General features: G+C 41.1%; 1 protein-coding gene across 4 annotated transcripts; it reads left to right on the forward strand.

Moving 5' to 3' along the window:
* Positions 1 to 381: 381 nt before the first annotated feature.
* On the forward strand, positions 382 to 26397 carry NUDT4 (nudix hydrolase 4). 4 transcript variants are annotated; one of them, XM_080393339.1, is made up of 5 exons: positions 382 to 790; positions 13415 to 13525; positions 21400 to 21444; positions 23878 to 23965; positions 25712 to 25839. In XM_080393339.1, exons 1-5 carry the CDS (start codon positions 692 to 694, stop codon positions 25822 to 25824), a joined length of 456 nt encoding a protein of 151 aa, XP_080249465.1. In that variant the 5' UTR covers positions 382 to 691; the 3' UTR covers positions 25825 to 25839. The 4 variants fall into 4 exon arrangements, with proteins under 4 accessions (XP_080249465.1, XP_080249466.1, XP_080249463.1 ...); XM_080393340.1 differs by having other exon boundaries at positions 385 to 790; positions 23881 to 23965; XM_080393337.1 differs by lacking the exon at positions 25712 to 25839 and adding an exon at positions 25897 to 26397 and having other exon boundaries at positions 394 to 790.

Below are 26397 nucleotides of genomic sequence, written 5' to 3' on the forward strand. Positions count from 1 at the left end.
GCGTCGCGCCGGCCCAAGGTGCGGCCCTGCCCCGCCACGCCCGTCCGCAGCTCCACTGAGCACCCGCCGCCAGCGGAACACGGGGGCCAGACCCCGAGCCGCCGCCCGGTGCGGGCTGGGAGGCGAAGGCCAGCCTCCCCTCGGGCCCTGCCCACCGCCCCCTCCTCTCGGGGACGGGCGCGGCGGCGTCCCCCTTCCAGCGGGGCCCCGACGGTGACTAAGCACACCCGCCGCCGCGCCGCGACCGGCCTTTTACCCCCACCTCCGCTCCCGGCCCCGCTCCCGGCCCGGCCCGGCCCCGCCCCGCCCGCCGCCGCGCCCGGCCCGCCCCCCTCCCCCTCCCCCCCCGCTGTCGCGCCCGGCGCCTGCGCGGTGCGGTGCGGCGCGCGCGGGCGCAGGAATGTGCGTTACAGTTAAATAGTGGGCGCAGGGGCGGCCGCCGCGGTGCTCGCGGCCGGCGGCTCAGGGTCGGGCCGGGCGGCGAGGCAGCCTCCATGGCGCGGCGCGGCTCCTGGGGCGGTGGCAGCCGCACGGCGCTGCTGTGACGGGAGCTCGGCGGCTGGGACTGGCCTTCCGCCTGCCCCACTCCTGAGCGGGGGCCCGCGCCGGCGTTCCGGGGGCGCGGCGGCGCTCCGAGAGCGGAGCCGTGGCGGCGGCAGCGGCCGGGGGCAGCCGGCGTGTCACCGCCTCTATGATGAAATTTAAGCCGAATCAGACGCGGACGTACGACCGGGAGGGCTACAAGAAGCGGGCGGCGTGCCTCTGCTTCCGCAGCGAGCGGGAGGACGAGGTGAGCCCGCCTCAGCCCGCGCGCACGTGGGGCGGGGGGCGCCGGGTCCGGGCGGGGCTCCCGTCCCGCCGCCACCCGGGGGGATCGCGCCGCCGCGTTCCTGCGTCCGGCCGGGGTCGCGGGCCGCTCCCGGGGGACCCCCCCCCGGCACGCACGGAGCCGTGCTGGGGCTCTCCCCGCGAGCCGGGGGAGGGCACGCCGCCGCGGAGCGCTGCGGGGCCCGGGTGGCCGAAGCCGGAGGTGGGGGGGGAGGCGGCGGTGGCGGCCCGCAGCCTGGGCGGGGGGTGGGGGGCGGTGGCGGTGCCCCCCTGCCGGGCCGGCCTGCGCCGTGCCCCACCGGGCCGGCCGCGGCGCCTCTCGCCCACCATCTTGGGGCGGTGGGGCGCGGGCCCACGTGCGCGCGGCCCGCCTTTGTGCACGGCGGCGGCCGCGCCCCGCGGGGGGCGGGGGGGCGCCGGGCACCGGCTGCTGGGCGCGGGGTTATCCTTTGTGTGCCCGCATAGGGGGCAATGGCGCATGGAGGGCAGGGCTGGTGACGCTTTTAAGAGGAACCCCCTGCCGTGCTTGGGTGGGATAAAAAGAAAAAAATAAAATAAAAATCTTGTGTTTGAAAAAACTGTTTTTCCTACCGAGAGAGTGAAATGGTGCTTACGTATGTTTTGCCAAGGAGCTCGGGGGCGGGAGAGGGGGGTGCTGCGGTGCTGGTTGTAGAGGATAGGGCTCAGCCGGGGTTTTATGTTGCAGCAGAATCGGGAGGTGGCAACGAAGTTGTCCTATATTCCTAGCCAAGGTCAATTGCACTGGCCGTTATCTGGAAACTTTGCTGATGGTTTCATTGCACAATGCGTTTAAAGGCTGGAAGCATACCCTTTCCTGGTTTTCGTTCTCGTTTTGTTGTTTAATAGCTATAAAATAACTACAAAGGTTAGGGCTTGGGGGTGTTCCCCCTTTTTATCTATGAGCTGGAAGAACATACCGTCCTATCCGTGCTGCCAGTATGGCAAATTCCTTGCCTAAACATCTACGAAGCGATATAACGCAGCAGGGAGAGGCCTGATTTCAAAATATGGACCCTTGGATTTAGCAAAAAAAATTGTACAGTGTTTGTGTATATACCATTCCCTGTGTGGTGTAAATACAGCCTTGGGACCACGCTGATGCTAATATTATAAAGGAGAAAGGTGCCCAGCAGGAATCTTGCTAGTTCTTGCTATTGGTCTACCTTTTCTTTGGTTTCAGCAGCACTTCTGATACTCTAGCATGCTTCCCTGTTTATGTGTCTTCATTATTTATTTTTGGGTGCTGCTTTTGCTCAGACTTGTTTGGAGCCACTGTTACAGTTTTCTTGCACCAGTTGTAGTTGGAAATTCATGGTTGGGGTCACCTCTGTCTATAACTTCCATTCACTCTTCATTTCCTGCTGCAACATCTTCTCTTTCAGTCTTGCATTCAAATGAGACCACTGGCTACTTCAAAAAATTGTGTGTAAGAACACCCTCTGAGGCTGAGGATGGTATTAGCAGCTTTGCGGGGCTGTGTAAGAAGAGTGGATGCTGACACTTGTTGCACTGGAGCGCTCTGTGGTATTGCGGGTGGAGTACCTGTATGGCTGGCATGAGGCTGGGCTTTGGCATTGTGCAAGTAGACATGCTTGAGGATGAAATGAATGGGATAACACCAAGTCAGATTTGGGATATAAATTGAGCTTGTGGAAATAGGTCAAATCACTTTCTGATAAGTTATTTCCAGAAGAGCAATGGCAACATCTTGAACTTCCTTAGCCATTTCCCAAGTGCCAGCTCCATCTGTATCAATACAGAACCTATTCCTTAGAAGTCTGATGCCTGACTACTGTTTGTGATTAACTTGTACCACCAGCCGTGTTCCCCAGATTGGCTGGATGAAGCTTGCTTCTGTTTTTCTTGAACTCTGTTGTTTCAGTAAGTTTTTGTGTAGGTCTACTTCAAACTCCACATAAAGCCTTCAGTGTTTACTTTCCAGTTCTCCAGAGACTGTACCACTGATTTTCAGCTGACCTACATCTCCAGGGATCTTTTTAGGTGCAGGGTAGTTTCTGCTGCGAAGGAGCTCAAAGGCAGTCGGTACCTGGGTGACTGGAGGGAGAAGAAGGGAACAGCAGACTACTGTAGAAGCTACTGGGGGGGCAAATTAGTTTTCATAGTTATTCTAACCTACAGGGTTACTACACCTGTAGTTGTAAGGTTGTAAGAAAACAGTTGCTCGACATTGAAGGAGAGACAATAGAACATACAACTGAAAGCCATCTTGAGCAATGCATTTGTTTTGGGGCATTTTAAAGCAAGAAATCAAAATTTTTGAGCGGGGATCCTATCTGCAAGTCTCTCTCAGCAGATCATGTTCTATTTGATAGAAACTGATCAGTGTCTATCTGGAGGCACTGGTACCTGCAGCAATCTTCTGATACCAATCCTGGAATTAACCTGTCTTCCTGCTTCTGTTCTGACTTTCTGAAAGGCCGGTCTATGTCCAGTTGTGCCTGTGCTATAGCTGTTTTCCTCCTTTCTTGCGCTTAGCTTTCTGACACATCTGTAGACAGCAGTCATTCCTTTCTTAGCACTTTTTTGTTAAGAGTTGAAGTCTTAAAGCCTTGGCTTCTAAAACCATTTTTCTCTTTCTGATCATCGTAGTAGCTCTTTCATCTTCAGTTTGACAGCCGTATTTTTTTAATGTTTTTTTAAATCACAGTTGTGATTGCTTTAGATGGAATATCACTGTGTTGTATAGAAGGTTAATAATAATTTTGTATGTATACCAAGAAAAAAAACATTGTGATAGGAGCTGTCTGTCATGATTGTAAAGCTATCATGTAGTCATCTTGCAATTAGTAGTGGTATCTAAGACTGTAACTTGTTCCTACCTCGTGAACTCTCAGCTTGTTCCAGAAATTTTAGTATCCTGTGCATTAGATCCACAATACGTTCTTAACCGAATGTGATCCTTCTGCAACTTCAGCATGAGATCTCACTGTTGATATCATGACTTACAGACACTGCCTCGATGTGGAGACTTACAAATTTCAGTAACAGCTTTTTGTGCTCATTACCTATGAAAATCAGGCCAGTCACTAAAACACTCGATATCTCTACTGTTAATCATCATCCAGTAAAATCTGCTTGTTACAGCTTCCTGGTTTCTTTCCTATCTGTATTGCACTTCTTATGCTACCTTTGTAGCCCTGTTGAAGCCCACGTTACAGCTGATTTTTATGGACAGTGAAGCAACATGTCAAAGAAATCAAAGACTGGTAACAGAGGATGTTTTTTGGTAAAAACACGTTGTATTTCCATTCATTTTCTGTTCGTTTGTTTCTAAATTTGAAACATGGGTGGGCTCTGGAGTACTGCTGAGGCAAAATTTAGTTTGGTGATCCCTGCAAACAGTTTGAAATACAGGTGCTGTACTCCCAGCCTCCAGCTACAGCACCGTGTCAAATTGGACTTGCCAACAGTCTTTGCATCTAGGCTAAAAATTGTTGAGTCAGTTCTCTTGGGTGTTACAGGCTGGAAACAGGGCTTGCCCGCAATCTTGTGACCTGTCAAAAGCTTCTGCTTTGTCTTGAGAGCTGGTATTGCAGCTGTGAAAGCATGTACCTGTGACATGACTGATTGTCCACATGCACCACTGCAAAAATCCTCCCTTCTGTTTCTTCAAGTGTCTCCACATACACCAATTTAGTGCTATATAGCCCCTTATATATATAATATATAAACCATACAATATAACAGCATGAAGGCTACAAAATCTAAACCATATCTCCTGGAAGAAGCCCAAATAGCCAAGTAATGTGGCCAGTAGCGTTAGGTTTGGGTTTTGGTTGTTGGTTTTTTTGAATGTTTTAGAAGATCTTAGACTACATCAGTGTTGCCTGTTCTGGTCTCTCATTTGGACTGAAGAGAGAGCAAGATGGCTGGATATGAGCTTAAGTGCTGGCTGCTTTTGTTGTTCTTGATGGAAATGAAGCAGTAATTGCAGGCACTGTCTGCCCTTTGAACAAAAGAAAAATGCTGGAAATTAAGCAGGAGAAGTCCCATGAAAAACGAAGTAAGGCTATGTGGGCATGAAATGCGTGGGGGCTGCAGGCTTTTTGCTTTGAACAAGCCAGAAGCTGTTAGGTGTGTGCAAAAAGCTGATGGTATTCAGCAGACTGGGATGGGCTGGCGAATTTGTATATGAGGAAATGCAGGTCTCTCTTGAGCAACTAGATGTGGATGGCAGCTTTAGGTTAAGCCCACAAGAGAACGATTCTCTGTGCTGTGAGGACTGACTGCTTCCATGGGTTGGAATTGCTTATGCGTTCAGGATTCTGCAAACACTGGTTTTACATAAAATGCTGCTGTCTTAGGGTCTGGGCGGAGGCTAGGCAAGGAAATTCTTACTTCTCAAAGCACAGAATGAGGCAGGCCTTTAAAGCAACAACAAATAGTAATAAACTTTTTTTTTCTAGTAATTTGGATAAGCTAAACAATTTTAAAAGCTAATTTAATTTTTCTTCCGTCAACCACATACCATACAAATAAATGAGCAGTTCTTTTTAAATACCTTGAATATAAAACTTGAGTCCATTTTAAGTATTTTGGCATCTGCAACACTGCTTTATGTAATGGAATATGGTATGGAAAGCCCTACTTTAGCGTTCAGCCAGCCATTGCTAGTGGCAGATCTAAAAAATAGTTTCATGTACAAAATAGTCTTCAAGCTTTTCAATTTTTAATTTTGCCATTTTTGCTATTCAGACTTGTACAGGAGATGAAAATAGACAGGAAGGATTTTCTGTTACTATTGAGAGTAGTGAGGATAACTGAATTGTCATACACTTAGGGGAAACATGGAATATTTTTTTGTAATTTTTTTTTCCCCCCTGTAGCAGGGCACACACTTGCATGACACCTATTGCCTCTTAGCTTTGAGTTAATTACAGGCTCCTGGTATTGTGTCATCTTTTTGGTCTGATGTAGAGAGTTTTATTACTTGGGCTGTAGAATGTCAAGATTTAAGAAACCCTTGTTCAATCTACTTTGTTCTGGTGGTCATTGTTTCATTTTTTTTAAAAAATAGTAGTGTAGTTCAGTTTTGTACAGCTGTTGCTTCTTATTAGCAATGGTTTTAGTAAAGGATAATAAAGGAAAAAGTAAAATTTTATTTTTATTTGCGTTGGTCCAAGTCATCTGAAAACCAGAAGGACCTGTTGCAATGTAACCCATCTATAAATCCAGGGCCCAGAAGTGTCACCTGGCTACCCTGGAAAAATGGGGTGTTCTAGGAACTTTTGTAAATAAACTTGCACAGTGATGAAAGATCTTTTATGCTTGACTCAAAATTCATCATTTGGTTTCTTTATCCTTAAGTGTAAGTTATTGGGTGTACACACACAGATAATGTATGCTTTAAAATATAATTTAGAGTATGACCGTAGCACCATATTTAAGGCTGGCGTGCTCTCCAAGACAATGTATGGACTGATACAGGTTACCTAGCTTGCTCTGCGATTGCCTAATAGAGTATAGGTATACTTTAAAATACCAGAGAATACATGTTTCAGTGTGCCCTTCAGGTGCACTGTGGGTTTTACTTGTTCTGTCTCATGTCCCTGCCCTGCTAGCACACAGGAGGAATAATGGGCATAGGATATTTGCTGCCTTAGTTTTTCATCAGCATTTTCTTGATACTTGAATATCATCTGTGTGGTGTAGGAAGGGGTGTAGCTCAAAGAATCAAGACCTATAAACAGCTTCCAAAATGGCTCTTTATGATGTGTCTACAGAGACAGTGTCTGCTTATGGTGTATCCCTGCAGGCTCGTACGGCGTTCTGCAGTGGTTTAGGCTTGTGTTAATGTTAAGAAAAATAATTGAATGTTAGGCTGCTGTGGGTAGGATTTGTATCAGGTAACCAATTTAAAAACCACAAGTGCCTTCTTATCCCTACTTCCACAGAAAAACAGCTTTCTGCAGGCATTGCATATGCACCTTGCTTTCATGTTGGGATCTTTTTTTTTTTGTTTTTGTTTTTTTTTTGACAAACTGCAACACCCTGTCAGCAGTAGAAGCTTCTAAGTTCGGCGAACTGCAGGAATTCATCTGTCCACCACGGCAGGAAGCTTCAGTCTTCACTCATGCCTCTTCAGATACTGAAATCAATCAACTATTCACTGGTTTTTTTGTTGCAAAACCTCCAATTTTTTTTTCTGGTACCTATGGTATTACTTGCCTATGCCATATGCATGTGTTTAATGGGGTGGATAGTTGCTCAGAAGGAAATACGGTTGTACCTGCCTGACATCAGACTGCAACAAAACATGTTTTATCTTTTGCCCAGTTTAGAAGATGTCTTTTTGAACTAGTAGTATTTTTAAGTATGTAGATACCTGAGAAAATACCCGTTGTAGCTTACTTGCACCATCCTAAGTTTACTCTGAGATTTTAAACTGGTATCTAAGTTTGTTTGAATTGCCTCAGTTAACTCAGTGGTGCACAAAACCTCCAAGTTACCAGTTTCTGTGAAACAGTGGTGGCAGACTTCTTGAGAAATGCATACAAATCCTGTCTAGAGATACATATACACACACATATATATGCACGTGTATCTCTTAACTAGGATTTGTAGACATGTTTTCTTAAACATCTTTTATAAATATGTGAGTTTGTGGACCACAGGTTGATGCCTATTTTTTCCCAGTCTCGTTTGTTGAAAATTTAAAAAGCTTATTTTAATTAGGTGGCTTTCTGACCTAATGCTTAAGCACTTTAATGGAACCAGTCCTACAAATGTAAAGATTTTAAAACAAATTTTGTCTTCAGAGATGTATGGGGTTTTTTCCAAGTATCTTTAAGACAAAAAAAGGCTGAAAGGTAACTGGTACTTGGCAAGAAGTATCCTTGTCGTGTCTTACCTGCAGCTGAACATTTCTCAAAGACTTGGAGCTCTTGTTTCTGACAAGTACTTTGAAGCTGATCCCTTAGTCAAACAGATTATGTTGCTGAGTAACTGGTAAAGCCCAGTTCTCCTGCTCAAGATTAGGCCATGGTTTTAAGCTAAAAGGAAATAGGCAGCAATATTGAGTTTTAGCTCTTCCCCTACTACCTCACGTGTTTTTTCCCTTGGTCTGTATTGGCAAGCATAAGGGAACGAGAAGGTACTGTAAAGTGGATTGGTGAGCTGACCCCGTGTGAGAAGTAACACCTCTGTTACAGACACTTGCTGGGGGGGCTCTCCTTGTTTGCAGGGGGTTTTGCAGCCAGGAATCCTTTTGCCATATGGCTGGGTACAAGATCCGCACCCTTCATCGCACCACGAGACCTGTCACATCTGATTCTCTGAAGCATCCTAAAGCTTAGGGGGAGATCTTATGTTACAGGTGACTTGAGTGCTTGCTGATGTGAAGAAATGTGTTCTAGCTGACATGCCACAGTAGTATAGTGCTGTCTGTTCCTGATATGAACACTTCAGCCCAAGAACAAAACAAAGTACTTTAAATAGCCAGAGGAAGGTACTCAAATTCTGCATCACTATAGCATGTTAGCCAGATGTGTGAATTTTATGTGAAGTAAAAATGTATAGAATAATGTCATTTTTAAGTGCAAGTTAAAGCAAAACTCCAGAAAAGGGCTGGTTTTCTCCCTATTGCCATATAGCCTTAAAATCAGAAGATGTCAAAGGAAGATTAATTTGCAGATCTGATTTTTTGAAGTAATAAAGAAATACATGCATATATTTTTATATCACTCGTCTTCAGAATACTGGGAAAAGTTGCACTGATTGATGTTGAGGCATCATGCTGCTGCTATGAAAAGTGATCTTTACTTGAAGTTGGGAGGACATTGCAGACTATATTACATAGACAGAACCCAGTTTCCTGGGTTGTTTTCAAGATGCTGTGCTCAAGTTGATGAGCGTTAGGATTAATGTACTGCTAGTTGTTATGCTGCTTCTCTGCCAGTTCTTGTTCATTGTGACAAAGTCATCTTTTTAACCTCGGTCATAGCGGGGGACAGCTTTTCAGTCTATTGTCTGTAAAGTACTTTGCTAGAGGCTCTTGAATTGGCTTAGGCTGATCTGAAATGGGTAGCTGCAGTCATGCCTTTCTGCCATGCTGACCCTTGTGTGGCTGTGTACTGATCAGTGTGGCCTGTGTGCAGGCTGAAAACTAAGCTTTAATGGTATGAGGTAGCTTCAGCCAGATCAGCTTCCTGAACTCATTGTGCCACTGTAAGAAAGCAAAGATGTTGCAGCCTTGACTTAAATTAGCTTTTTGAATGCTGTCAAGTCTGATTCCAAGGTTTTTTACTGCTCTACAATAACTTTGTGCCCATTGCGTCTCCAGGTTAAAGTAATTCTGAAAATGATGGCAGTAAAGAATGAGGCCTATAGGCAGTCACTCTACTGAGAATATTTTCAGGAAGGCAAAAGCATGTTCCTTACTAAACAGTACCTGTGTGGCTGCATCGCTGTGGCAAGTTGTAAAGCTCTATTGTGTTTTTCAGCTTTCTGGAGTCCAAAAAGAGACAATGGCATCGTAGGGCAAGGATCCCACAGTAACCTACGTATAGGGGGAACTGAGAAACTGTTCCAGAACTACCGAAGTGAGGCAGTGATTCTGTAACAGAAAGTGTTAGATGAACTACAGTAGCAGGTTCACATGTGCTCTCTAATTTGAGATGTGTGCTTCTGCCTTAAGTATTCATACAGTGAATCCTGCAGATATGATCCAGGGTTTGTAAGGGGTGCTTTTCCTTGCTTCTCAAAATGTTTGTGTGGTAGCGTTCAAAGTAGTTTCCCAGAACTTTTGAGGAAGCTCCTGAGCTGAAAATAATGGGAGGTTTGAAGTGTTAGGGCATAATAAAATGTTTCCTGCTCTTACTCTTCCCTGAGCATCTCCTTATGGCCGTCTTTAAAGAAACCACAGGGCTTGACTGACCCTTTTGGCTGTTTTTGGATTAAACCATCTTTATGACTTTCAGGTGCTTGTAACTTTGGCAGACCAACCACATAGTAGGAGCTTCCATGTTGAGTGTGCTAGGTTAGATTAATATAATCTCCATCAGAGTGGGTTCTGGTGTGTTTTTCCCTCTCAGTGTTTCTGATGCTTGTAAGAACATGCAGTTCATCTGTTCTCTTTAACAGCATTTTGACACCTGAGAGGTACTTCTTGCTGCCTTTACTATCTTTCTTATACTCTAGCATCTTTCCTATGTCAGTTTAAAACTCCTGAAACTATATGTACTCATCTTTGCAGAGCTTGTGAGTTAAATCCTTCATCTTCCGTGCACCTGCCTTCTTTCCTTCTCTGCACAGTGTTCAGTCATACACCTGAGCAATTCAGTGGTTTTTTGCAACTGAGCCGCAGGTGCTCAGTGATCTTTTGGGGTGAGGGGTTGATTCTCTTCCTCTTGAAAGTTGTTCCTTTTAACTGCCGATTTTACTATAAAAAAAGCCAAGTTTGCTTTCTTTTTATGTCCATTAAGTAATTCAAACAGCAGGTTGGATGTAGCTAGTGTATGAGTAGGGGTGATGAGCAGGGAGAAAATGGGATGAGCAGTGGTGAAGAGAGGAACAGATGTGATTAGGCTGGGAAGAGAGATCTTACAAAAAAAGTCTAATGACAAATAAATTTCTATGGAATCGGAGTGGTACCTTTTCATCTGTAAGTTCATTTTTCCTTGGAAGTAATACATCTGCTATGGAAAAATTCCCATCTTGCAGTTGGTTTTACAGTGGCTTCTGCTGCTGTTGCTTCCTTACTTCAAGGTATAGATGTCTCTGCTCTGAAGTCAGAAGAATCCAGCTGTGGGAGTTTGTTCTGGCTAGCAAGTTTCAACTTTAGCATTGCTTTTTTCCTTTTTTTATGTGAACTGAATTTTTAATAGTTATTTGTGTAAGCTATAATGCCCTACAGTTCAGGAAGATAGAAAGCAATGATATTTTGTATAATATTAAGCCATTTTCTACCTTTTCAAGTGCTTGATATGAAAAAATATAAAGAGGAATAGCTTGTAGTGGTAATTCATATTACTCTGAGCTGTTGCCTAGTCGTCTGGAATATATGGCTGCTAACTGTTTCACAAGTTTCATTTGACTTGAGAACACTAACCATGCCAAAACACTGGCATCTTTCTCTAGAAATTTTTGGTTGTTTGTCTGCAGGCTTAGCATTTATAGTGAGCAAGTCCCATGATGCCACGGGCTCTGTAATTACCTTTTGGTTTTTTTCGTTAACTGTATCTTGGTTAAGCATATCAATAGGTGCTTATTACATGTAGGCTGGCCAGCAGTTTCTCTTCCTCACCGCACTCAAAGGTCATTGCTATTCCTGGACTTGAAAACAAGGTGGAAACTTGGCTAGTAAGATTTAGTGGAAGAATTTATCTTTTTCTTCTCTTAGCTGAATTTTTTAGCTTTACTTCCTCACTTGGCAGTATTATGGAAAGTAATAGCTTTACCTTAGTCTTTGGCGTAAGATAAACTTAACAGTATAGCTGAGCAAGCAGAGTTGATGCCGTTACTCTGTACTTTGGAAGTCTTTTGAACAAGTCAACAGTAAGGCTTCTTCAGAGAAACAGGAGAGGCAGTGATTGCTAGCAAGTAATACAACACAAGAAACTTTATGCCTTTCTCTGCTTGCAGAGATATGGAATACAGATTTCCCTGCATAGGAAGTACTGCTGTTGTCATCTTCTGAGCCTGACGAGCCTATGATGTAAAATTTGGTGTGTATAGGCCAGCAAAAATGTAGGTATGTGAGATTCTGCAGTCTTTGTTTTTCAGTAGACTACTGTAATCGGTGTGAACATGAACCTCCTCAGAAAAGACTGGATGTCCATGCAACCTAGATCTCCCTTTTCCCGCTTTGCTTATCTTACATTAAGGGAAGATTATATTTACAGCCTAGTCATTCAGGTACTGTGGGATGTGTCTTCTGGCCACTTACAGATGGAAGTACCTGACAACTACATCCACTACATGAAATAAAAAAAAACACACACACAAACAAACACCTAAAACCAAAATGTGTAAGTTAGTGCAAGGTTGCTTGCTACCGTAACTGAAAGAATCTGTGTGGAGTGCTTTTCAGCCTTAACACACAATCTAGCTATCGGCTCTTGGCTTTTGTAGAAATTGATTACCACTGAGTGTGTTTTTGCTAGCACATACCCCAGGACAGATGCTGCATGCCGTAGTGGCTTCAAACGATAATGTTACTGAGTGGAACAAATTGTGCATCTGAAGATCTTGGGGACATACTTTAGGTGTGGTCCCATGGATTCAGACTGTAAAAGCAGTGGGATCATGGGAAAATAAAGCGTAGTGGGAAAGATAAGATGCTCAGTTCCAGGGTTAGTGGAGACTTGGATAGTTGTGAAAATGAACTCCCAGGCTGTAATGCTTGGGGGTTTATTGTATGTATAGCTGTAAAGCCTATCTATCAGAGTTGATGTATTTGAATGTTAATTACTTGCTAGATGTATTCGTTTCTGCTTTTTAAAAGGATAATTTAAAGCTAACAGAAATACAAACCCAGCTCAATAGACTATTGATCAGGTTACCAGTAGTCGACTACTATGTATAAAGGCATAAAAAATTTCTGACATTATGCTGTGCTTCCAGAACCAGCAACCTGATTTATCCCTTAGTAGTAATTAAGAATTTAATGTTAAGCCTTAACTAAACTATGAATGCTGATTAAAACCATTCTACCAAGCTGGGAATGATTTAATGTAATATAATCATCCTTTTGTTCATCATTGTTGCTAGCTTCCACATGACTGCAGTGAGTGCTAGTTTCATCAGCAGAAAATAATGTGTAATGCTTACGTCTGGGAATCCCACAAGTGAATTCATAACTAGATCTTTACAACTGCTCTTTAAGCATTGCCGACATGATCGTTCTTTGTGGTGATACAGATGCTCCACCTATATGTTCAAAAATTTTTTTAAATTACATTTAGTAGAACATGTAAAATTCAATGTGTTGCAGTTTTTCTTAAAGAAATGTTAGAAGAAACCAGATTGGACAAGGGCCAATGATGTACTGCTTGTAATTTAGTTACACAATACTGTACGCATGCCATGCTAACATAACACATCAGTAACTGAAAAGAAGCTTGTCTAAGACTAAACATTAGAAGTATTTTCAGGAGTCTAGTTTTTTTATCTAAAAGATGCCGTTCCAAAAGAATTAGTTTAACTTCTGTGTGATGAAAATGTCTTAATTTTCATGCTTTACCGTCTGTATGACCCTGAGATTTACTCAGTATTGGAGAATATAGTTTCTTGGTTTTTTGTTGTACATCTTAATTCCTGTGCATATATTGTATTGGTGTTTTTCACATTGTGCCTAAGATCTGATGAAAGTGCTTGTGCAAGGAGATTACAATGTCCTTGTCTTGACTTAGTTGTATTAAAAAGATTGGATGTTTGTAAGTTCACTTTTTTCTCCTTCTTACAGTGCCTGGTTGCCTATTATATTTAATTTCTAAAGTCCATAATCCATCTGCCTAGGTGCATAAGTGCATTGCTGAAAAAGTAGATAGTACGAAGATTCCTAACTTGTGAGCTATATTTGACAGTCATTTGCAATTATTTATAGGTGCTGTTGGTAAGCAGTAGCCGATACCCAGATCAGTGGATTGTACCAGGTGGAGGAATGGAACCAGAAGAAGAGCCAGGGGGAGCAGCTGTCAGAGAGGTGTATGAAGAGGTAACAAAAAACAAAACAAATCTACTTTCTGTCTGCTGCTGCTATCTTTAGGTGGGAACCAAGAAGAAAGAGCGGACTCTACCTCCTTTACACAGGGTTTGACTGTTTGACTAAGACTTCCATGGTTTTGAAATTCAAAGAACTGCAGTTCTGTGTGTTGGAATTGGGGTATAATGTGGTGAGGTGAACTACATCAGCTTGCTTCCCAGCACACTTTCATTTCATAGCTAAATTTCTGTATGCCTTTAAAAACAGTTACTGAAAGTGGAACTGTGACTTTATGCCAGGTGACATATCATAGTAGTATAGCATTTATGTGTTTGTGCAGAAAATGTTTTGACTCTCAGCTCTTCCAGAACAGACTGAAGGTGAACTAATCATTAATGTGTAGCTGCATAAGAGAAATAAACAGACCTTTGAGGAGATTCCAAAATAAATGGATTAGAAACTGATGTATCTGAGCAGCTGAGAATTCAACAATAAAAAAGGCCTTGTTTAAGTACCTTTAAGGCTGTATCTATATATAAGTATATATATCTATAAAAGTATTTTTGAAGAAAGCACCATAGGTATAGTCTGCCTTTCTTTCTCTGCTCCTATGCTTAGGCAAAACAAAGCTTTAAGTCTTGATGAATTAATGCAGTTTCCTACCCTAGTATGGTACTTCCATTTCAAATTCCAAATTCTGTTTTTTAACTAGCTATTTATTTTTCCTAGGCAAACCGTTAGAAATGGTAAATGTTACTTGGATATCTAACAGCCACGACTGTAAGCAGAATAAAGATTCAAGAAAAATCAGTGTCACTTGATTTAGCTAGAAATCATGCAATGTGTAAGTGACTACCAGTCAACTCTTAATTCTTAAACAGAAAGTACAAGGTTTTGCAGAAAGTGGATGTATCCTGGCAAGTGAGTGAACTACGGAGTTTCTGCTAGTCTTAAACAGTTCTCTCATCCCAGTTTGACTACTGATATTCACAAAACACTAATACTGTTGCTAATTAGTATGTTTAATGATTTTTTTTTTATTAGCTGCGCTGTCTTGTGGTTCAGCTTGCTTACCCTTAAGACTGGTTCTGCTGTGTTGTAGAGGCTTGGGAACTTGATGTACATGCAGCTTGGGCCAAAAGCTGCCTGATCCTGGGTATCAAAATGAGGTGACCCTCCTCCTCTTACATGGGGAACAGACTAAATCAGTGCTTTTAACAGCCTTCCTGCAGCAAGGTTCAAGCATGAGTAAGCCTCACCGATACAAAGTTATTTGAGACATTCTGTCTCTGTCTAGCTTTGCTGGAGGAGTCAGTTTTGAGCTGTACAAGGCATCCTAGGATGAAGTGCTGGTGTATTTGTGAAAGTAAAGGAAGCAATCATAAGGCAGTCCATTCGAAAGGAGCAATGATTTAGGATTCTAGGAATGAGTCAGCAGAGATTTAGGCTTCTAGGCAGTAGTAGCACCCCTGGGGAAAGTCCTGGTACTTTCCACTGTCACGAGTTGATGAGTGGGATTAAAAAGTACAGGACCACTGGCTTGGTGTTCCTGTGAACACTGGTAGTTTTAATCGCTGATCTGACCTAAGGCACAGTCCAAGATGAGGGATAGTAATCATCTCATCTCAGTGTCAAACTAGAGCTGACTGAATGTAGTTGTGTGTTTGCGTTTTTTCTTTGGTGCAGATGGATCACCTTGAAGGGGCCTGTCTGCAGTTAGTATGTCACCAAAGTTGCTGTGGGGATTTGACCAACTATTGAAAGCTGCCTGAGTGGTCTAGCTTCTCAGCTGACAGGGAATGCAGTGCTACACACGAAGCGCTCAGGCTGACTTCATAGCAAAGTAGTATAGCAGTGAGATTGTGACAAGTTTTCAACTACACGTGGTTCTGCCCTGGGAATATTCAGGGGAACACTTGGAAGTTCTGGCTTTGCTGCAGCTGTGCTTGCACGTTGCTGTAGTGGTGCAGTACGTGGGCCGTGAGTAGTGGAGAAGGTTAAGCAGGGATAGCTAAGGAATGGGTATAGAATATTACCGAAAGGCATATCATATAGTATAAACTTAGTACATATTTCTCTGTTAATGTCGAAGCCCAGTCAGAGTGAGTGCACTGCCCAGACACTGAACTTCTCTAGTTCATACAGATAACAATATGTTAGTTACTTCTGAATATTCTTTTTCCCTTTGGATATCCTTTCACATCAGCAGGCCAAAAGAAAAAGAGCAAATCGGAAAGTGAAAAATAGGAGTACCTGCTGTTACGGTGTGAAACAGTCCTTTCATGGCTCAGTTTTGTTCTTGCCCTCATTTCTTTCTCAGGGCAAAGCAAAAGACTTTCTTGTACATCATGGTGGTTCTGGTCAGGAATTGTAGTACTCGGCAGCCCTAGGCTGTTTTGAATCCTGAAGACAGAGGTCAGCCTTCTTCACTCATACACAGAGTTCTCTTTTGATAATGTTTTATTCAAGTGCTGTTACACAAAATGAATCCTAAAACCAGCTACATGTAAACGTGGTTTAGGCAAGTGCTTTACCTTTCAGTGTATTGTATGGTAAGCTGTTCTGTAGCTGCTTAGAATGTGTTGTCATCAAAATTTTGGTAAGAGGCTTCATGATAGAAAAGCTGCATGTTGTAAATTACTCAAAATGCCAATGTCATCAGTGTTTTACACTGTGATAGAAACTGTTTCTGAAGGTAAGGAAGAGAACCCAGCAAATACAAAGCTCTTGAGAAGAGCTAGCACAGTAGCATTTTTCTCAGAAGTTACTATTATGCTACAGTAGTGGCTATGCTTTTTTTTTTTTTTAAATGATGTTACAGGGTAAGAGACAAACCGCCAGCCATTATTAGCTCTGAGCTGTGCTTGCAATTGCATAAAGATTTTTCAAAGGCTATAGGCTTTAATAAGCAAAAATCATTTGGTGACACCTGTTCTACAGCTTCAGAGTTTCCTGGGCTTGATAGCTTGTGTGGCTGATGAGTGTTAAAAGCTCATGCTCAAAGTGGAATATTCTTAAGCTGCAGGCTGAATCTTGTGTGCTGCCATGAGACTGCAAAGTGCCGTTTTTAAAGAAAAGCCAGAGTGGTGTTAAGGGCTTTGACTTGAGCCATGGAAATTCATACTAACCTTTCTAGAGATGGATGTCCTTTCTATTTTTACACTAAGGTCAATGTCACCTGGCAAGCTGGTTACAGTACACTGAACTGTGAAGAGTTTTGTGAATGAATAAACTTCAAAGGAGGCACACTGTGGCACTGGTTTGAACTGTGTTTCGTCAGTATTGGATCATGCACGAACTTAATCATCAGTTTCTATGAATTTATTAAAATGAAAAAAATTGATAGTGGGAGTTACAGTGGCACTTCTTAATGGTAGGTGTGCTAATAGCTCACAATATGGTAGCCCACTGGCTCTAAATATCCCTCACTTTCACGCCAATTTTATTTATTTAAATAGTGTATTTATTATACTTAATAGTGTATTAAGTAGTGTATTTAAAATCTTTGGTTTAAAACGGGAAGTAAAAATCTTTGTAGTCAAATCTATATGTGCTGCAATTGTTCCATAGTCTGCCTGTGTGCATGACTCCAGGTGGTTTTTTTTTTTTTTTATCCTTAAGTTTTGTTCATGTTAGTGATTTGGGCTTTTGCCTTTACTCAATGGTTAGTATGTTTATTTCATTTAAGTCTATCTGCCATCTCACAGGTTAATGTCAAGTTCCTTAGGTACAGTAAGTTCTTACAAACTTGAAAGTTAAGTACCAAAATGAGGTTACAATATAAAGCAATCCCAGAAAGATACTAAACCTCATCTAAAATGAGGAGCTACTCTGGTAATGAATTTGGAGCTTAGTCTTTAATTGCATAGGTGAAAGATGGAAACGAGTTGTGTTTGCATATGTGGTGTTCAAAGAGAAGTAAGATACAAACAAGCATGGCAAGCTGACATGTCCACACTGCTGAATGGAAGGAGCACCCTCCTGCTCCCTTTTCTTCCTCCTCTGCACCAAAAACAGGCTCTCGCTTTCTTTATACTTGATGATATATCGAAATGCCTACTAAAACACATGCAATTCCTCCCAGACCTGTGTGAATATAGCTTCTAAGAAGAAGAGGCTGATGCTGAAGGTTAATCTGCTGCAACAGTCAAAATGGCAGTAATATTATCTAAGACCTCTCACAGGAAATAAGAGGAATTTGCTCCAGTGGGCGTCTAGTATTTGAAAAATGATTGGGTGTTAAAAGACTAGGACTAGGTAAATACTTTAAAAAAATAAATAAAAACCCACACCCTTTCAGCTGTAAGATTGTGGCAGGTACAGTGAAACCGTTTGGGTTCTATAAGAGTATGCAACAAAGGGGCAGAATACACTTATGCTGTGCCTTCAGGGGCATGGCCAATAAGTATTATCTAACAGATACCACAGTTAAAAATAACTCTTAAATCTTCTAGATTTTAAGCAACTTTTTGCCCTGGTAAACTGTTAGCCTAAAAATTACACTGCAGCATGACTCTTGCTCCATCTACAGGGAAGAAGGGGCAAGGCTGGCTGCACATCTGAGAGCGCAGTAGGCGTGGAGCTGCCAACACTGAATGACCTCCAGGCCAGAAAGATTATGGGATGAAGCGGACAGTTTTCCCTCTTGTGGCTGGATTTAGACTAATACTAAAATATATGCATAAACTCAGATTTGAGACCTTACCTACGTAGTACTCCTAGACTTCCTTAGGGAATCATTCTGGGCAGGGTGTGAAGCACTTAATTCAACAGCTTGACTGTTAAAAGAAATGCTGGGGTTTTTCAGGCTTTTCTCCCAAAGTTTAGATGTCTTACACACTTAAACAGAATGCTACAGGCTACTCTACTTAAAAGAACCGTGTTTTAATGGCTGTGGGTACATAAAACCCAAAGGAAGAAAGATACTTTTATTAGAGACAAAATGGTTCAAAGCCTAGAACTTAACCAGTGTATTGGATTAGAAGCTTACAGTTGGGAAAGTGGGAATTCCATTTGACTTTCTGGGGAAAAGCTGAAGCATTTCTTGGTCCTTTAGCACTTAATTTTGACACTGTTTTAAGGAACTACATTAAGATAAGACCTTGGAAGCAATATTTTTGTTAGCAAAAGCAATTAAAAACATCACTGTCAAGTTGGTGGTACTTTTTAAACTATGAAGATGATTATGAGACTAATTACCACCTTTTTATACTTTTAAGTATAAAGGTTTTCAAAAGATGCTATTGTCTGCAGGAATAATGCTACATTTTGGAAGCACGTATCTTTGCCTGGAGAGTAACTAGACATCAGTGACAGTAATCACATTTACGTAGCAACAGCTGCTTGCACAGAAACTTCATTATAAGCTTTGGGGAATTTTTACACTTAATGTAATGGAGTGCTTCTAATTGTTTCATTCAGAATTACTCAGCTAAGAACATTTCTTTAAGCCAGTGATTTGCTTGGAGGGAGAACAGAGGAGCTGTTAAGTAAATTCCACTTAGAGTAACATTGATGATAATCATATTGTGGCTATGGGGTTGAATAAGTTGAAACAAATTTCTCCATGAAAGTTTTTTAAGTATTGACGACCTTACCTGATCATGGTGTTTGTGCTGTGTGTCAGATACCAGTTAATTGTCATACTCCTACTTAACAGTTCAGAGAAGCCCTCCTGAATCTATTGATGGTTTCTTTGTCCTTCAACAGTCCTGTTTCTATAGACCTGCCTTTAAGAAATCTTCACAATGTGATTATGGCCTTAGCTAGGAGTTCTGAAAAGCTTGCTAAAATCCTGAAAGTGTTTCGGTTGGTTGGTGGTTGGTTGGTTGTTGGGGGGGTGAGGCAAAGTGTTTGAGGTGAGGGGGAGTAAGGTTTTTTTTCCCTCCCTCTGGTGGAGCTAAGTCTCTTTTAGAGCAGCTCCTTGGTACTTGGAAAAACTCTTCTTAATGTTTGAGAAACCTGCAGAGTCTGTACTGGGCTCTCTGTCATGCTGTTAAGCCATACCTTTAAGGGGATAGTAAACAATTTTGTTCTTGGCTGCAACTTTAGGGAAGAAATTACAAAACTCATGAAGCTAAAACTGCACACTTAAACACCTGAAGTATTAAAAAAAGAGTAATCCTACAGATTCATTTGTTACTTTTGATGGAACACTATGATGGGAAATTGCTTTTTTTCAGTTGTTCCAAAGTAGAAGTCTTAATGTAGTGATTCCTAGATAGTGCTGCATGAGAAGAAAGGCAAAAATAGGGTACAGAAGCATATGTTTGTAGCCTTTTAGGTTCTGCTTCTCTTTTAAAAAAGATACTGTAATGTTGAGGAAATTTGGACTGATTAGTAAAACCTAAATATTTTTTCAGCGTGTGTTCCTTTGGGTAATAAAGAAGCATTTATTAGCCTAATGTAAAGCCCAGCAGACTGTATTGCCTGTTGTGATGTTGTCTCACAAATGGAGTTCGTTACCTGGTGTGGCATAGCTGACCCTTTCAGACCAAAATAAGGGTCTGTCGCTTTCATAATTAATGTGCTGCCTAATTGCTTATCCAGCAGGTCCAGTTACGTGTTTCAGCTTCATGAACTCGTAACGCTTATCTCTGTCATCACAGCAGACACCCAGAAGAATACTGTATGTAGCTTTGCATTAACTTCAGGTCTAGCTCTTGCTCCAGATAAAGAAAATACTTGTTGAGTTGCATGGCCTGCAGTCAGACTTCTTTCATCAAAACTGCTTAATAAATAACATGAGCCATCTGCTTTCTTTAAGAAGACAGACACAGAAAATGTTCACTTGTAAGATCTTGGTTAGACTTATTGCTAAAGCCTGCCCAGTTGTCTGTCAGAGTTACTCATTAAAATGTAATTAAGATCCATATGGTCTTTTTATATAAAGACATAAGACATCAATAACTTTCTTTGGTTAAAGATGAAACAAAGACTGAAGGCTAGAATGTCATCTTAGTGCTAAGAAGCCCTATTTAAAATAATGGTTATACAGCGAGATGAAAAAAAATCTAAACATGGCTTTGTCTACCAGTAGACTACATATGCTTTTATGCCTCAGGCGTGTGGACTGAGATTTGTTTAGAACAAATGAATGATCCTAAACTACTTCTGGTGGAAGAGGCATTATGTATTACTTTTGGAAAAACAAGCCCTAGAGTCTTAGTAGCATATAATGACTGCCTTAACTGTGTTGATAAAAATTACTAAGCACAAGCTGATACACAATGGGGTTTTAAAAAGTTGGAGTGAAACTCTGAATTCAAAGTCTTTTGTAATGTTTGTAACCAGAAAAAAACATTTAAAACTGTAGGGAATTGGGGATATAAACTTGGTTTTAAGCTTATATGCCAAAAGCTACACTTTTATATAAAAACTACTGTACATTACATCATTATGCTGCAAGATCTACCCAGTAACCTACAGTTTAATTTGTTACTGTATTTTGAAGACTCGGACTTAAGTTGCTGTGTAAAATAGTAATGGAGTTTTAATGATTCCTTCTCTAGATTTATTATTTTATGTCTTTTAAATTATCTCTTGTCCTTTCTACTTCCCTGAATTATTTCAGTATTGGATATCATTTATCTCTTTTAATAAAATACGGTATACAAAGAACATGGTAAGTAAAACAGTATTTCAAGCTGGATGGAAAACTTGAAAGATTTATGCATTCTTTGATCCACTCATTAAGACAAGCGTCTGTGTACTCTAAAACTAAGAACTCCAGAAGCAATGCAGCACTGTCTAATCAAAATTTATGTTAAAACACTTGCTTAAATAACCCTAATAAGGAGGAGTATGCTGATGGAGGAGGCTGGTACTGATATTTTTGTTTTTGAAATTGAAAAGCACATTAACACTTTTTCCTGTTTGTTTTGTAGGCTGGAGTAAAGGGAAAGCTAGGCAGGCTGCTTGGGATATTTGAGGTGAGCTATTTCTTTTACCTTTTAGAAACAGTATTGGATTTTTTGTTGTTGGGGGTGGATTTTTTCCTTCCTCATTAGAGTTGATAAGTGTGATGTTATAGTTACAGTTTTAAGTGCTTGAGTATTACCTGCCTGTAATTTTGCAATACTACTGGAAATGCTGCATTAGACAGGTGATTTCCTTCAGTTGTTACAGGATATGGGAAGATCTGAATAGGAAGTTTTCAAAGTACTTGGAACTTTCCTGAAAAGATAAAATTACTACTTGGACAACATCTAGAACTAAAAAAAAAAAAGTGAAACCAACACTGATAGATCAAGGATTTCTGAAATATCACACGTCTGTTTTGGGGCACTATTTTGACTTTTCCTCTCTGATTAGATTTTGCTGAAGTAACTGGTCAACTTTCACTTACTTCATATTTAGACCTATCAATTTAGGTATCTCATTATGGCTTTGATTCACTAAAAAAGCTAAAGCTTTGGATAACAGATAAATCTAACCTTTAGCAATAATACGTAGTTCAGAACTGGTAGTTCAGTCTGATGTTTGAAATACAAACAGCACAAGGGTGCATGCTAGATACAGCTCTCTTACTATTGGCATTTGCCCACTTGTGCTCTGGTTCTAGGCAGGAGCAGACTGTAGAAACACAGATGAGAGTCTTCAGATCATAGTACATCCAGGTTTATTAGGTTGTGCTGTATGATGGGGGAGAGTGGAGGTCCTTCCAGTCAATTAGGTATGAATCTTCAGTTTAATTATAAAAGCAACTTTCAGAGGCAGTGTATTCCTGATAGCAGTTTCCTATATGAAATATTAGTCATGCATGACTAGTTGAAAAAGTGCTAAAGGTGTCCCCATTGTGAGGTATGGAAACAATGACAAAATTAGGTAAGTTCCTGTTTGTAGTTAGTTGCACTGTCCCATTTTCTGATTTGTTTTGGGTTTGAGTACACCTGGATGGTCCTACACTTTAAAAACTTGTCTGTGTTTTAACTCTGCTGGTTAGTCTACAGAAATATCCTGTATTTCCCAGCTCACACCAAAAAAGACAGGATGCCTGTCATCTTGTTGCCTTAAAACGGGGCATGCAAGGGATGGTGATTCTTTGGTAATTCAGTTCTGTGTTCTTCTGATTCCGTCTACCACTGTCTAGACCAGAGGAGATAAAAATCTGTGTTGTGGCCCTTTTCTAGGTTACTACTAACTTAAATCAAGGCCCTCCTTCAGTTTCACAACGTGGCTCCCCAAACAGTTGTTAGTACCATTGAGGGGGCCACACACCGTGAGCTGGGGATGGAACTATGAGATGGAAATGATATTACTGCTGAGTCTTTGTATTCTGGAACTACAGCCAGAAAGTATACATGTTAATAGATGCATTTACTCCATTTAATACTGATATTGACAAAGAACTGTCTTGGAGTATTTTTATTTCCTAGTAAAGCACAACAGTTTAAAAACTGTACTAAAGTTGTGAAACAGAGTTAAGTAGGGATGGTTATTGGCACAAGGATAAAACCAGCTGTAAGGGGAGCTAGGGCATAACATCTCTTGGTTCTTAATATAGTTGTAATCGTAGATGGTCATGGGTATTCTAGAAGCTCAGTTCTTTTCCAAGGGGCAGTCTGGTTTGGTTAGTCAGGTAGCACTGCTAGCGGTGCACCGCTGGCCCGCTTTGGAGCTAGCGGGAATAATGTCTGCACAAATCTTGCGTGGTCTGCTTGTGGCACCGTGACCCTGCCCTGAGCAGATACCTCTGTCAGTCTCTGTATTTGACTTGCCTTGTTCAAAAAGCGTGTGCTTTCTCAGTAGGTGGTTAAGTACTGTGAATGTGGCAAACCTGTCGAGCAAACAGACGGTAATGATTTTTGCATTTGTCATGATTGCAAACATAGGCTATTTAATTTGCCTTACTGAGTGAAACTTTATAGCCAGCATTGCGTAGATGATCTGGCCACATGGCACAGTGGGTTCCGTCTTGCAAAGGTGTTTTTAATAACCTTTAATCTAGGAACATGAGTTGTGGAAACAGTTTTAGCAAATGTGCTCTACTGTAGTAACTTACAGCTTATGTAAAAGACAAGTAATGGGCAGTACTAGTGGGCAAGTGCTAACATTAAACTGGGTGACTGAGAGCACGGTTTGGTCCCAGCTTCACCACCTTCAAATACACTTGGGTTGTTTGTTGGTTGTTTGTTTTTTTTTTTTAGCCTAGTAAAACAGAATAGCTGTTGTTTTCAAACAAATTTCAGTTTTGCCATCCTTTTGGGCCTGCTCAGTACAGATGTTTATTTAGTGAAAATAAAAGCCAGGTTTTGATGGCAAGTATCCTTCAGAGGTAAGTAATTTCTAATCTTACAGTTGTTGTGGTAAGTCTGTAAGTTATTTCTTGCTGAGAATTAAAACGTCTACTTTTAACATTCAAGCAGAACCAGGATCGGAAGCATAGGACGTACGTTTATGTTCTTACTGTGACGGAAATACTGGAAGACTGGGAGGATTCAGTTAATATAGGTAAACCCATTCTCTAATACATTTTATTAAGCAAACCTTTTTCATTTTCTGAAGCAGTTAGTGTAATTCTGGGGGGAATATTAATTCTATTCTATAAACTAAAATTACTGAAAATCATGATGTTGTTCTTCCACACCTTTTTGTATGCATGTAACAAGGGTAGCTTCCAATATGATATGTTAATATAATATAAGGTTAGAGTATTCGAAACATTATGATGGAATAAACCTCATTATTAGTTGTTGATACAGCTCTTTTTTTTTCCTTTTTTTTTTTTTAATTTATTTAAAGGCCAAATATTATACTGATGAATTCCCTTTTCCTTAGAATGTTTTGCTGTGTGATAGTCTTACGGTGGTTTTGAAAGTGCCTGGGGAGGGGGGGGGCGGGAATCTTTGGAAAGTTTTGATGTTCTTTTTCCCCTGATTCTTCTGGGGGGGGGAAAAATCATTTGTATCTACTTTCACCTTAGCCTAATTTTTCAGTAGTGGTAGTGCTGACCTCAAGAGGGATCCATTTCTGTGTATATATATATGTGTATGTCTTATAGATATCACTGTCATGCAGTTTAGTTAGTTAACATCCTTTGTGATGTTGTATGGGCCTTACACTTTGAATTTAATAAGGACAAAACCAGTTATGTTTGCCTAAAGTTTAAAAAAAAAAAAAAAGCTTAGTTCAGTAATAGTATTTGTCCAGCTGAAATTTTAGCTAACTAAGAACTGGTATTAAAAAAAATTACATCCTACCCTTGTTTGGTTATGCTTTGCCCTTTTCAGGAGGTGGTGCTTTAGGGGTGTTATTAAACTTAGCAATATTGATCTGTCAGCAAATGGCATGTAACTGTAAGAGTAATTTCAAAACTCTGCTCAGTTTTTCAGGTGGAAAGAGAACGTTTTGTTTCCAGTACTATCTAGTTGTGGGGAGTGTACCCTCTTAATTGCATGCCAGGCTCCCTGTGTAGCAACACTGGTCAGTGGTCCATTACCTAAGAGGGTCAATATTGGCAGGAGTGGGATTGTTTTGAAGAGTTGTACCTGGAATTGTAGAGGGCCTGTGAGGGCAGTACTAGTCTGTTCCTGCTCTACGCCAGGCTGTGGGGTGGAGGGGAGCATCCAGCACTGGCATGGCTGCTGGCTTCCTTCTGGGGAGCGCTGTGGGCAGTGGATGAACGGCCCTGTGGGGCCACATACCTTGGTCTTAAACAAGCAGTCTGTAAATGTCTTAATAATGTTCAAGCACGGTACCTGTAACACTGCAAAACTAAATGAAAAATAGAATTAATCCCACTTTTAACAGTACTATCCTTGACCTTGTCTAGAAGTATTTTCAGAGGCCTCTAATATTAAAGGACCTATATAAGAAAGATGATCTTAGGACTATCTTGTTTAAGATAAGTCCTAGACCTAAACATATCTGTATATGAGATACACTATTTTTTACAACTTACGGCTAACCTGAGTAACTCCGTACATGGATATGTTTTGAGTATGGAGCACTACTTTCTAAATCTGACCAAGCCATTCTCCTGCATTTCATGCTTGCATCATGGGTGTTGATTCTTCAGGCTGATTTTCTGCTAGGTATGACAGTGTAGGAAGTCAGAATTAACTAATTTAAATAAAATATCCTTTTCCCTAAGAAGTAGATGTGGTTTTTAGAGCATATGAACAGTCATACGAACTTCTGCCCAGTATCTGCTTTAAGAGAGTTATCTGAAAGGCTTTATTATGAACTCTGTTTCAGTCAGCAGGAATGAAAATCTCCTGTGTTCACCAGTTCTTTCAAGGTCTTTTCACTCTGTATCTTTTGGCCAACAACTTGGAACTTCTAAAGTAAAAGAAATGAGGAAAAAGTGAATGATCAAATAGCAGCAAATGGTGCTGTTACAAATTTGTAACTGTTGTTCTTTGTGGATTATACTCATTCAGGAAGGAAAAGAGAATGGTTTAAAGTAGAAGATGCAATCAAGGTCCTTCAGTGTCACAAGCCTGTTCATGCAGAGTACTTGGAAAAACTGAAACTGAGCTGTTCACCCACTAATGGAAACTCTGTGGTTCCCCCTCTTCCAGACAATAACTCCTTATATGTCACTTCTGCACAGACTTCTGGGTTGCCCTCTACTGTGAGATAAACACTTGGATTACCTTTTTATTCATGTCATCACAAAGGGGAGACATCTGTGATCACGTGTAGGCATCTGTATAACTGTCGGTTCTAAGTGAAATATGTGAATGTGTCATAATGTCAAATTTATTTGAACATGTTTTTCCTTTTTAACAATGTAAAATAGTATTTCAGCAAACCAAAGCCATATATGGATTTTTTTTAAGATGCCTTAATAGGCCATTTTTAAAAAAAAAAAAAAAAAAACCAACATAAACTTGAGTATATTAAATTTCCATATCTGCTAAAATAAAATATGCATCTCA

The sequence above is a fragment of the Falco punctatus genome (assembly GCF_963210335.1).
Source record: "Falco punctatus genome assembly, chromosome: 6".
Classification (NCBI taxonomy): Eukaryota; Metazoa; Chordata; class Aves; order Falconiformes; family Falconidae; genus Falco; species Falco punctatus.

Excerpts from the sequence above, each read along its gene's own strand:
- NUDT4 (XM_080393337.1), top strand. The coding sequence starts at position 692 with ATGATGAAATTTAAGCCGAATCAGACGCGGACGTACGACCGGGAGGGC. Across the intron at positions 13,526-21,399 it reads TCAGAGAGGTGTATGAAGAG|GCTGGAGTAAAGGGAAAGCT; the intron begins GTAACAAAAAAC and ends TTTGTTTTGTAG. Across the intron at positions 23,966-25,896 it reads GGAGGATTCAGTTAATATAG|GAAGGAAAAGAGAATGGTTT; the intron begins GTAAACCCATTC and ends ATACTCATTCAG.